The sequence below is a fragment of the Macrotis lagotis genome, chromosome 5, assembly GCF_037893015.1.
Source record: "Macrotis lagotis isolate mMagLag1 chromosome 5, bilby.v1.9.chrom.fasta, whole genome shotgun sequence".
NCBI lineage: Eukaryota > Metazoa > Chordata > Mammalia > Peramelemorphia > Peramelidae > Macrotis > Macrotis lagotis.
The window spans coordinates 81,706,012-81,719,131 of record NC_133662.1 but is presented as its reverse complement, the minus strand read 5'-3'; the positions used below and the strand labels follow the sequence as shown (position 1 = coordinate 81,719,131).

Below are 13,120 nucleotides of genomic sequence, written 5' to 3'. Positions count from 1 at the left end.
AAACTGAGGGATTGTCCATCAATTGAGGAATGGCTTAACAAAGTGTGGTATATGTATGTGATGGAACACTATTGTTCTATTAGAACCCTGGAGGGATGGAAATTCAGGGAAGCCTGGAAGGATTTGCATGAACTGAGTGAGAAGAGCAGAACCAGAAGAACATTGTACACCTTAACAGCCACATGGAAGTGATGACCAATCTTAATGGACATGGTCATATCAGCAGGGCAACAATCAGGCACAATTTTTGGGTGTCTATGATGGAGAATGTCATCTATATCCTGCATTGTGGAATTTGAACAAAGACCAAGGACTATTACCTTTATTTAAAAAAAAATTTTGTCTTATTATGTAATTCTGATATATTTTATACTATATGTTTCTTCTTAACCAGTTTGATATGAATTGGTCACCTTGAGTTCTTAATTTGAATTTATCTAATTATTAGTGATTTAGAGCAGTTTTTGTTATGAATATTGATAGTTTTGATTTCTTCCTCTGAAAACTGTCTTTTCATATCTTTTAAGTGTTTACAAATTGGGGAATGATTCTTATTTTATAAGTTTGGAATACTGGCTGTAAATTCCTTCTTCCCTTTGCTGCTTTTCTTTCTAATTGTAGCTGCATTGATTTTGTTTGCACCAAGACTTTAATTTTGTTGCATTCAAAATTATTCATTTTTGTCTATTGTGAACATCTTTATCCCTTGTTTTTTTATTAATTCTTCCCTTATCCATTGATCTGACAGATAGATTTTCCTCTGCTTCCCTAATTTCCTTATGCTATCATGCTTTATATTTAAATCATAGATCCATTTTGAGCATATTTTGGTATATATATAGTGAGATATTGACCTGTGCCCACTTTTTATTAGATTACTTTACGGTTTTTCCAGTAGTTTTTGCTTTAATCATTTCTTGTGCCAATAACTGAGATTTTTGGATTTCTAAAGCAGTAAACTGTTGTCTTCATTTGCTTCTGTTTATTGTATATATAATCTATGCCAATTGATCAACCACTTTCTTAAACAGTGTCAAATTATTTTAGTTATTCTAATATAGTTTTAGATCTAGTACTTCTCAGTCCCTTTGCTTAAACTTTTTTTGTTGTTGTTGATTCACTTGTTCTTCCAGAATTTTATCATGTGCTCTAATTCTATAGTAATTCTTTTGTAGTTTGGTTGTTAATGACACTGAATAAGTAAATAATTTTAGGTAGTATTATCATTTTTTATATTGACTTTTTTAACCATGAAGAGTTATTATTTCTCCAATTACTTAGCTCTGTTTTTATTTGTGAGAAGAATTTTGTAATTGTGTTTATATAGTTCTTGTGTGTGCCTTGGCAACTAAATTCCCAAATATTTTATGCTGTCCTGTCATTTTAAATAGAATTTCTCCTTATAACTAACTCATTCTTCTTGTTTTTATTGATAATGTATAGAAATGCAGATGATTTGTATGTTATTTTGATTCTCTAAGATACTATAAGTTAACTATCAAAACATCTGCAAAAAGCAATACTTTTGTTTCCTTGTCTATTATTCTATTAATTTCTTTTTTCTTGTCTTTTCCTATAGTTACCCTTTCTAGCATATTATTGAATAATAGTGGTGACTGTAATGGACTTCCTTGCTTCTCTGATATTTTCTTTTGAAACTTGGTAGTTTATTTCCTTAATAATGCTTTCTCTTGACTTTAGATAGCAACTGTTCACCATTTTAAGAAAAGCTCCATTATTCCTATGCTTTCTAGTATTTTAAATAGGTATAAGTGTTGTATTTTGTCAAAAGTTTTTTCTGTATCTATTGAGATAAGCATATGATTTTCTTGTTTTTGTTGTGATATGGTCAATTATGCTGATAGTTTCCCTAATATTGAGCCAACTCTGCATTTCTTTATCTAATTATGGATGACCTTTGTGAAATATTTCTCTAATTGTTTTATTTAATTTAAAATTTTTGCATCAGTATTCATTAGGGAAATTGGTCTCTAGTTTTTGTTTTTTGTTTTTGATCTTTTGGTTTAGCTATTAGCACCATATTTGTGTGAAAAGAATTTGTTAGGACTCCAAAGAGTTCATTTAGTATTGGATTTAATTATTCTTTAAAGGTTTTGTGAATCCACTTGTGAATCCATCTATTCTTGGTTTTCTAAGGGAGCTTATTCATGACTTTTATTAGTATAGGTTATTTAGGTATCTTATTTCCTCTTCTGTTAATCTGTGTTATTTATGCTTTTGTAAATGTGTTTTTTTTTAGAATGTCAGCTTAATTGACATGGATTTCTTAATTGCTTTAATTTGATCTTTGTATAAAATTAGTCAATTATTCATCTGTTTTATTGGTTTTTCCCTCCTAGTTTTATTTATTAAATCAATGATTTTTTTTTACTTTCAGATTTATTAATTCTCTCCTCTGATGTTCAGGGTTTCTGTTTTTGTGTTTAATAAAAGATGTTTAATTTGTTCTTTTCAGGTGTGCTTTTATACAAATTAAAAATGAGATTCTTAAATATATCACCTTGAACAGATATGAGATTTCAAAATGTTTAAAGATGTATTGAAAAATCCAGACTTTTTAAAAACACATTAGTCATTCCCCAAAGAGATTTCATTACATAAAAATAATAAGAACCTCATGCATGCAACATTGATCATGCAGAGTTGTAGTTAGCTGACCAGCAGCAAAAAAAAATCTTTTGTTGTTTTCCAAATCTTTTTTTTTTTTTTGTTATTATTACCAGAATTCCCTATTCTTTATTCTTGTGTGATGGCTAAACAGTAATTTACTATGCCCTGCCCTACTCAATCTTAGGAGAAGACATTTTCACAGCTGGTGGTTCTACTGCTTTTGTCTTTTTTCCATCTTCTGGTTTATGCTTCTCTGGGGTTTCTGTGTTGTTCATTGAAGTTGAAGTGGCTACTGATCCAGGGTTTCATTTCCTCATTCTCTGGTTTTCTCATTTCTTTCCTCTCCAGGCAATGAGAGTCCCTTTGTATTTGTAGCCTGCATCCTGATACATATTCTATCTTACAGCTTACCTTCTTTTTCACCTTCATTATCAGCAATCTTTATTACTTTTCCCTACACAGGAAGGTTAGAATACTATGTTCCATTAAAAAAAGAGAATTGGCTAAATGGAAAAAGAGGTACAAAAATTCATTAATGAAGATAACTTTTTGAAAAGCAGAATTGTCCAAATGTGAAAAAGAGGCATTAAAATCTCACTAATAAAAATCAATCCATAAAAATTAGAATTAGAAACCAGGAACTCCATGACACATGAAAAAACATGAAATAGGGTCAAGAATGAAGAATAGAAGAAAATATAATTTAAAAATTATTTGACTGTTTGAAAGCTGTAATCGAAGAAACTTGATATAGTTCAAGAAATTATCAAAGCAAATTGCGCTGAAATCTTAGAACCAGATGAAAAGAATTCATTGGTTACCTCTGGAAAGAGGTCCCCAAATGAAAGCTGTCAGGAGTATTACAGCTAAATTTCAGAACTCCCAGGTAAAAGAGAAAATACTTCAAGTACCCATAAAGAAATTGTTCGTATTCTGTGGAATCACAACAGGATCACATGAAATTTAGCAACTACCATATTTGAAGAGCAGAGGAGGGCTTGTAATAAGGATGTTTTAAAATGCAAAAGAGCTGGGATTACACCTAAGAATAATCAAAACTCAGTGTAACTCTTGGGGGGAAAAATTCAATATTTAATGAAATAGTGGACTTTCAAGTTTTCCTGAAGAAAACCTAGAACTGAATAGGAAATGTAGCTATCCAGAGAAGCATTAAAAGTTCAACATGACCACATAAGCTCAACATACAAAGATAAGGTCAGATGGGTTGTGATTTACACATAAAGGGTTCTATTATAAAAAAAAATTGTTAGAATATGGAAAAATGTGCGTGACAGATTTTTGGATAACGGAAGAATTTTTTTAGATGAACACAGGAGGTAAAACAGACAATTTTGTTTATGTGAAATTTAAAAAACCCCCAAACTTTTGCATAAATAAAACTAATGCAGCTAAAAATGAGGAAACTTTCACAGTAAGTTTCTTAAATTAAGACCTCATTTCTCAAATATGTAGGGAACAGAACCAAGTTTATCAAAATCATGGCCATTCCCCAGTTGAAAAAATGATCAAAAGTGATGAATAAGCAGAAAAGCTAACCGTCACATGAAAAAGCAGGCAATTTGATTTGGATTTTATATATATGCAGTCATGTGAAACATTTCCATTTAAAATTCTTTTTTCTTCCAATTGCTTATAAAAACAATTCTTTTACATTTTTTTTCATCATTTTGAGTTTTAAGTTCTCTGATTGTTTGCATTGAACATATTCAGTAAATTTCATGAAGTGTAACTGAATATATGACTGAAAAAAAGGAGAGTGGATGACTTGTAAGGTCAATTTGTATAACCAAATGCCTGTTTCTTAAGTTCCCATACATTTTTATTTCTTGAAACAAGATTTATTCAGAAGGAATTTATCTATTATAGTATGCTGTCTGGTCTTATGTTTCTGTTAATTGCTTGCATGTCAGTTATCAGGCCCTTATTATTTGATACATAGATTCCTCTCCTCCCCCTCCCCCATTTAACCTAGTCTTGTTAATTTTGTTTGTAAAGAAATTTTAAAATTTCATGTTATCAAGATTACCTATTTTATAAATTTTAATTTTTATCTCTAGCATGAGAACTTACTCTTTAGTCATTGTTTAGAAATGTGCTTTACTTTCTGCTAATATTATGTCATATTTATGACCATTTAAGTCTGACTATTAATATTCAAGTGACATATCATTTTCTGTATATTGCCATCTTTGTTTTTTCCCTAAAACATTGTTGGACTTTCTTAATAATTTATTTCTTAGTCATGAATTTCTTCTGTGTATAGTTAAATTTAGTTAAGTATATTTTCACTTCTTAATATAGTAGTACATTGGGCACTGCTCTATTATTTATTAAAAGACTAAACCAATGTATAGTTCCTGGCAAATATTTCATTATTTGTGTGTTTGTTCTTCTTTCAATTTCATATATTAGTTTTCTGATAATTTTTAAAAAACATGTTTGCTAATTAGTCTGATAATATATATTTAGAAACATTGAAATTTAAGTCATTGTTTGATTTGATTCTCTTTGTCAGGCACAGCCAGTTGGAAATTGTGATTTCAACACTCGATTGCAATGTATTGAAAAAGAAATAATAAATCCTCGACATGAAAAAATGAAGAATGGACTCATTGACAAAACACAAGAACCATTTAGTGTTAGGAACAAGCCATTTTTTGACATCTCTACTTCAAGAAAGGTAAATGTCATTGTGAAGAATCTTTTGTTTATTGATTAGAATACCAGAAATATGAGGCAGGGTTTTCATTTCTATTTATTGCATTGATCAATTTATAAAAGGAACCACATTTGATCTGAAAAGGTAAATATGACTTATTCTTTTTTTTTATGTACTCAGTCCTTCTGGGAAACTGCTTTCCTCACATTTCTTACATTAGAATAACAGAGTATTTATGCTAGAGAGAACTAACAGAATAAAATTTATTAAGTCATTCCTCTACTCAAAACCTATACTTTTTTCATATTTCTATCATTCTGAGCCTATTATTTAGGAATCTATTTCATTTTTCACATAGTTTATTTTTCCTTCATTTGTATTTTGATAAATAGTATTTTCTTATATATCCTTTTTTTCCCCATTCAGTCTACTAACCCATTTCCTTTCTAGATATCTCGTAAAAGCTCACTTCTCTGAGAAGTAATTTATGATTAATGTCAGCTGGCATTTCTTTTTTAACTTGATCTCTTCAGTACTTTTGTCATGATGCATTTAGAACTACAATGGATTTTTAATTTTTAACATTTCTATTATATCATTTTGTGAGTACTTTGTCCTGTGATCTACATTATAGCATATTTACTTCTCATTCTGAGTTACTCAAAGCCATATTATTTTATAAATTCCTCAGAGAGGCTGTACTCAGCATTTAGAAAGGGAATTTCCTCTATTACTTCTAACATTATGCAGTTAACATGTAACATAGTGAGTAACTACCTTCTATTCCTTCCTTGCACTACCTGATCAGCTAATCTCCTTTTTTCTGATAATTTCTGGTCACATATATTTTTTATGTTTATTGTATGTAGTCTACTCTGGGTAATATGTGTCAGCCCCTTTATAACTATCTTATGTTTTTGCATTGTCTTTTGTATAATTTATAATTTTCGTTTGTTGAGAATTGTGGTATCTTTTGTTGAAGCAAGGCAATGGGGTCAAGTGACTTGTCCAAGGTCACACAGCTAGGCAATTATTAAGTGTCTGAGGTTGGATTTGAACTCAGGTCTTCTTGACTCCAGCGCTGGTGTTTTATCCATTGTGCCATCTAGCTGCTCTGTATTGCATACGTGAGCTTAGCTATATAGCAACCATCAGAAGAATATTGATCTTAAAAAGAAGAATTTTTATTTTAGGGGTCACTAAATGACCAATATAATTTCCCAAATGCAATTTAGCTTACTTTATTTCTCTTCTTTAGTTTTGAGCTTAGCTTATTCCCCATTCAGAATAGCTATCTGTGATATATGTACAAGTTGACCAGCTTAGTGAGTTGGAAATCCCAACTATATTTAATAATTTTGAAAGTAGATATTTTTAATCCATTTTCCCCCATTAAGCTGTTTGGAAGGTTGTGACTCTTTGCTGTTGTTTCTTAAGGAGATTTGTAGGATTCTAAAATATGCATAATTATATATTGTAGATATGGGAGAAACTATATTGCAAGAGGAATTTAAGGTAGTATTTTATTCTTCCAAATCAAAATCTCTTTAATAGTCAGTAAAAATGTAAGTATGGTGGGTGGGGTTCATTCATCTAAAGAGTATTCTAAAGTTCTTTCTACCCATTCAAGGTATGTGGGATACAAAATCAAAATAACTTCTTTCCCTAGCAGTTTGCATTCTGCTTAGGGGAGTGGGCTAAAATATGTACACAAATAAATACAAAATCTATACGAACCTCTTTGATTGGAGTTAGGAAGTAGGGATAAAAATTAGTTAGAGATCAAGAATAAGGAGAAGGAGAAAAGAGCTGAGTTTTGTGCTAAGTGATTACATATAAGTCATTTATTCCTCACAACATTTCTGTAAAGTAGTGCTATCATTATTCTCATTTTATAGTTGAGAAAATTGAGACAGAGATTAAGTAACCTATTTAGGCATTTAGAACTAAGAAATGTCTGTGACTTTTTCCATTGCTTGCATCTAATATGACCTCCTGAGTTAAGTGAGTTAATGGAAGAACGAATGAATGATTAAAAAGTCAGGGAGTTGCTACTGTTCCTGAGATTCTTGGATTTACTTGCCAATCAGTAGCAATTGGTAGACAGTTGGTATTAATAGTTGAAGTAATGATGGGCCCCTTCTCCATTGGGGTTGTTCTTAATAGGCACTCTGAAGGCCATGCTGGAAACAGGATTGTTGGTTTGAGAAGTATGATACCTACCTGGATTCCTTAACTTTGGGTCCTAGTCTGACTCTCAAGATATCCTAGGGGAGGCAGTAGTGAAGGTGGTGGCAGTAGTTTAACCTGCTTGTTATCTGATAGACATTTAGTCTCTCAGAATACCTCTTTTTTTTTTTTTCCAGGTAGGATAGCTTGCCTTCACCTTTTGGTAGCATATAGGAAGTGACACTTTAGTAGAGTCTTATAAGAAAAGTGGAGGGGGTAGAGCTTTCCAATTATAGCATACAGCCTATGGAAAGGAATGGAGATGAGAGATTGAATGTCTTTTGACTGGAACATAGTATATATGAAGGAATAGTTGTATGAAATCAGTCTAGTAAGTCAGGTGGGAGCTAAATTGTGAAAGGCTTAAATTCCTAATGGTACAATTGGTATTTTGATCAACAAGCCTTTTATGTAATGGGGATAGGCTAGAGGCATTCACAATAAGATCAGGGGTGAAAACAAGGATGCCCACTATCACCACTACTATTCAATATTGTATTAGAAATGTTAAGCTTCAGCAATAAGAGAAAAAAAAGAAATCGAAGGAATTAGAATCCCATTCAAAGTACAATTGTTATTTTAATAGTCTTAGAGGTACTAGGAAAGTCCTGTAATTTCTTGAGAAAGTAGTAGTAATATTGTTAGACTTTTGTTTTAGATATAGTAATTTAGCCACTGTATGGAGGAGAGATTTTAGGTAGGAAAATCAATAGGAGATTTATTACAGTACTCTAGATAAAAAGTAATGAAGATCTTGTATTTTCTGTACCTTTCAGTTTGTTGTATTATTTTAACAATGTGCTCCTTGTAAAAGCTATCATTTATGAAATCTACTTATTCTTTTCTCATATTTTCATCAGAAGTATCCTTGATAAAATTTTCTTACAGTAGTTGGATAGGATGAGCAAAGAGGCATGCAGGTTGATTATTGATAGTTCTCCATCACCTATATGGTGTTTCTTTAATTACAGTTGCCCAGTATATACTGATACAATCTAGTTTTTCTCCTATTATAATTTTATTTAGTCCCACTTCTGTTTTTTTTTACATAGTGTAATGGGTACCATGATTTTAGACTTCTAATATTTTGGATCCACTGTTATTGATGATGAAATTAATTTGTATGTAGAAGTATTGGCTGATTTTGGGACCATATAGGTAAATTGGTTCTCTCACTAAACTTTCAATAAACTGAATTTGCCTTGGCCTGCTTCTTATAATATTTCAACATTCTTGTCTTGTAAAGTTTTGCAAAGGAATTTAATTAAATCACTTTTATCCTTACTTGTCTTGTTTGCCCACTTTTTAAGCATTTCATGTTTACTGGCTCTATTCTAGGTTCTTGCTGTCTAGATTCTAGGTTGTTTCCAGAATGAATCCTTGTTCTCCTTCATACATTCTTTTATGTTGTCTCTTGGCTTTAATGCTTTCTATACTCATTCCATGTAGTGGTTGTTTTTTTTTTTTTATATATATTAAACTAAAGGAAATGGTGATATTCTTTGTCCTTGTATTCCTTGTTGTATATACATTCATGTTTTTCACTATCAGAAGCTCTTCCAAGTAGGTTATGTTAGAATTTTAAAATTTTCATGTTTTCCCTGTTTTCTAATTTAATGTTGATTTTTATTTTTGAACTAAAAAATTAATAATCTAACCAAACAGAAGCTATGCAATTAAAATTTAATTTTATTTTTGTAATGTTAAAATTGTTCATCATGTTCGAGGTCCTTTGATTCTTTTATTGAAAAGAAAGAACAGTTGCTCAGATGTATTTATTGTTCTTAAACACATTGAATTTTTTTTAAGGTTTTTGCAAAGCAGATGGGGTTAAGTGGCTTGCCCAAGGCCACACAGCTAGGTAATTATTAAGTGTCTGAGGTTGGATTTGAACCCAGGTACTCCTGACTCCAGGGCTGATGCCACCTAGCCACCCCAACACTGAATTTTTTTAAAAAAATGTCACTTCATCATTATTTTATTTCAAGGAGTCTATTAAACTCTTGTTTTTTCTTTTATGATACTTGGAAGTTCTCTGTCTTGTTAAGTGTCTTTTTCCTCACTTCTATGATTATACTTAGTTTTCCAGAGTAAATTATTATTGTTACTGTCCTTTATATTTTGTGTTTGAAATAATGTGTTCTAAAGGGTTCTCTCTGATTTATGATAGTAATAGTCAAGTCTGGATCCTGACTACAAATCTTTGGTAATTGAGCTCTTTTTTTTTCCTTGACTATATTTTTCTTTGACCTAGAATCTGGATTTTGACTGGGATATTCTTGGGAATATACATTTTAGGAGATGACTGGTGAATTTTATTTTCATTTTAACTTTTGGTTTTAATTGATTTTTGTTCAGTGATCTGTTGAAATATAGTACCTTTTTAGATCTTGTCTTTTACTAGTCCTCTGATATTTAAATTTTCTCTCCTTGTCTTATTTTCTAGGTCAGTAATTAGTGACTCTGTATGACTTCCATTTTATTTTGTTTTTACAATTGTTGGACTTGTATTGTTTCTTATTGTTTCATAAAGTCATTGACTTTACATTTTATTTCATTCTTATTTTCATGGAGTTTGTTTTGGTAAAGTTTGGCATCTCTCCAGCACTTGTATTTATTGTTCTCATTCTTTCCTCTAGAGCTTTTATTTATAGTAGCCTTTTTATGTCTTGCACTATTTATTCTAGGAACTTTTCTAATCCTTCTGGTAAAACTATAATAAATCTCAGCTCTTGTTGTGATAGAAACTTTTCTTCTTGATTTTTGATTCCTGGCTTATTGTAATGAAGCATCTAGGTGGTGAAGTAGCTAAGAGTACTGAGGTGGGTGTAAGGAAAATCTGAATTAAATATGGCCTGAGACACTTATTTAGCTGTGTGACAAGTCACTTACCTCAGATTATTCAGTAGTAAAATGGTAATTAAAAATAGCATCTACCTCTCAAAGTTGTTGTGAGGATCAAATGTAATATTTATAAAATATTTAACATAATGCCTGACACATGGTAACCATTATTTAAATATTTATCTCTTTCTCCATTGTTGTCAGTAGGCTTTGTGTCAGAGTCAGTCTCTTCTTACTCCTGCACTCCTAGATAGGACAGTGTATTCCAGTTTGAAAACCTGCTGCTGTGGTACTGGAAGGTTTCAGGCCCACCTGTCTCTTCCAGATTTAGAGCTTTACCTCTTTAAAGACCCTCAGGATAAGGTCAGGATGCTACAAACTTTCAGATGCCATAGGACACATGTACTTATTACTGCCCTTCTTTTGTGAACTTTAATGACTCCTAGTCCTAGAATCAGCATATCACCACTTCTGGGTCCATTTGTCCTTAGAGGCAAGCTCTGGTTCAAAGACTCCAACTTTTCATACAGTACAGGCACTGTATTCTGACTTTGCATTTTTCTGACTGAATCCCTCTTCTGGTGCTCACAGACTTCTGGCTGTCTCCTTGGATGGAGTTGTGGTGCTGAAAGCCCTTACTCTAGGTTCTCCTTAAGTCATTGCTCAGTCTGGGCCTCTTAAATACTTGCTGGCATGCTTGTTTACATCTTCACCACCATCTTAGCCAGAACCATATCTGCTGCTGTCTGTGGGATTTAGTGTGGTAGACATAGGAAATCTTTCTCCATCTTTTAAAATTGAATGCCCTTTTTATTAAATTTGTCAACACCTTCCCAGATATGTTCTTGGAATTAAAAAGCTTATTCCATGCATGGACAGGAATCTATTATCTTTGTATTTTATGTAATAGTTAAGAAATCCTAATCCTTTAGTCAGATTTCATTATCTCTGACTGTTCACTTGCCCAATCACTTGTTCTGTTTTTCATCTCTTGACTTCGGTGGGTATTAGTGAGGAAAACAATCTGTGCATTAACAGTTCTATAATCTTTGGCAATACTTTTTGCTTTTTTCTGGAAATACTGGTGCTCACACCAGTCACTACATTGAAAAAAAATGAAAGGATTCCCATCAGACAGAGCAATCCACTTGAGTAAGTCATGTTTTGTAGTTTAGTTGATTCTCATGTATGTATCCTGAAAATATAGAATTTTACATCAGGCCCTCTTATTTTTTTGAAAAGAGTTTCACTTTACATTTCCTTGACTAGGCTGCTGACTTCATTTTCATGTTTTTCCTGCATCTCTCTCATTTCTTTTCCCAGTTTTTCTTCTAACTCCCTCGTTTGATTTTCAAAGTCTTTTTTGAGCTCTGTCATAGTCTGATCCCAATTTCTGTTTTTCTTGGAGTCTTTAGATGTAGGAGCCTGTGCTTCTCATCTTCAGACTGAGTATTTTGATCCTTCTTGGGCTCATATGCAAAATATTTCTCAGTGGTGTTCCTCTTTTTTTCTCTGCTTGCTCATTTTCACAGCCTTAGCCTGTTTTTTGGGTGCTTCCTGAGCTTTTGGGACACTCCCACAAGGGTCTCAGTGTGTGAGACTCTGTCCTTCCTCCTAGTCTGTGAATGACCATATGCACCTCTCTCTGCCACGGGCCTGAGGTGGGGGGGGCTGCTGTTCTATGGGGGGGCCTAGACTGTGATCAGGATCTGAATGTGGTCAGAGCCCCAGAGTCCTGTTCCAGAGGCAGAGGACAGAGCTCTGCAGTCTCTCTTCACTCACCCCCCTAGGTTCAATGGGCTCATACCCTGGGGGCTCTTGCTTACTGGCTCCTTCTGCTTCTGTTCCTGGATCTGGGCTGTGCTGGCCATGTTGCTTGCACACGTGCTAGCTCTGGCAGAGGTCCCCTGCTGTTCCCCCAATTTGTGCCCAGTGCTCCCTGGGGTGTAGCTTAGGAAACTCCCCCGCTGCTGTGAGCTGCAGCTCCCAGAGCCCTGGGGCTGCCTCCAGGAGGCTGAAGTTCTTTCACTCTGGCGGGCCACCCCTCTGGCAGGCCACCCCTCCGATCCCGGGGAGCAGAGCCTTTCTGCTCTTTTCCAGGTTACCTTGAGTAGGAGAACTGCCTCACTGGGTCCTTCTGTGGGTTCTCGGAAAGAGTTTCACTTTAACATGTCTTTCCTGTTGGCACTAAATTTGTATATTTGAGTATTTTGTTCTATTGGTTTAGAAAGTCATAAGAAATGATATATGTATACATAGCATTGTTTTTATTTATTTTTATTATTTTTTGCATTGTTTTTATTTGATTATATTGTGTACTATACCAAACTTAAAATGATAAGTTAAAGTAAATTGTAACTATTGTGCTCTTTGCTCTTAAATTTTTTATCAGTTTTTATACCTTATCTTTTTGAATATAAAAAAGCATTTAGGTTACTTTGCAGTTGCTTTCTGCCTTTTCATTGTGACTACAGAGATATGGAAAGTAGTTCAACATATTGGGACAAATATTTTCCTCTAATAAGGGGAAATCACAGTAGTGATTATTACGTTTAGTGCAATGGGCATTCCAATGAACATAATTCCCTGTTATAAGGGAGAGGGGTTTGTTGTGTAATTGTAGATGACCTGTGGGTGACCATTTTGTTTGTGTTTTTTTCTTTGTTTTTAAATTTTTCTTGATGCTTTTCAAAGCTATTATTATTTCTTTCCAATATTTCGCTGCTTTTGTAACCA

At 33.0% G+C, this 13,120-nt stretch overlaps 1 protein-coding gene across 1 annotated transcript in view; it reads left to right on the top strand.

Annotated features, from left to right (window-relative positions):
• Window positions 1-13,120, top strand: part of RNGTT (RNA guanylyltransferase and 5'-phosphatase) — a 403,735-nt gene that overhangs the window by 127,402 nt on the left and 263,213 nt on the right. The window contains exon 11 of the mRNA XM_074187132.1: window positions 5,168-5,332. Coding sequence (XP_074043233.1) covers window positions 5,168-5,332 — 165 coding nt within the window. The remainder of the gene's footprint in view (window positions 1-5,167; window positions 5,333-13,120) is intronic.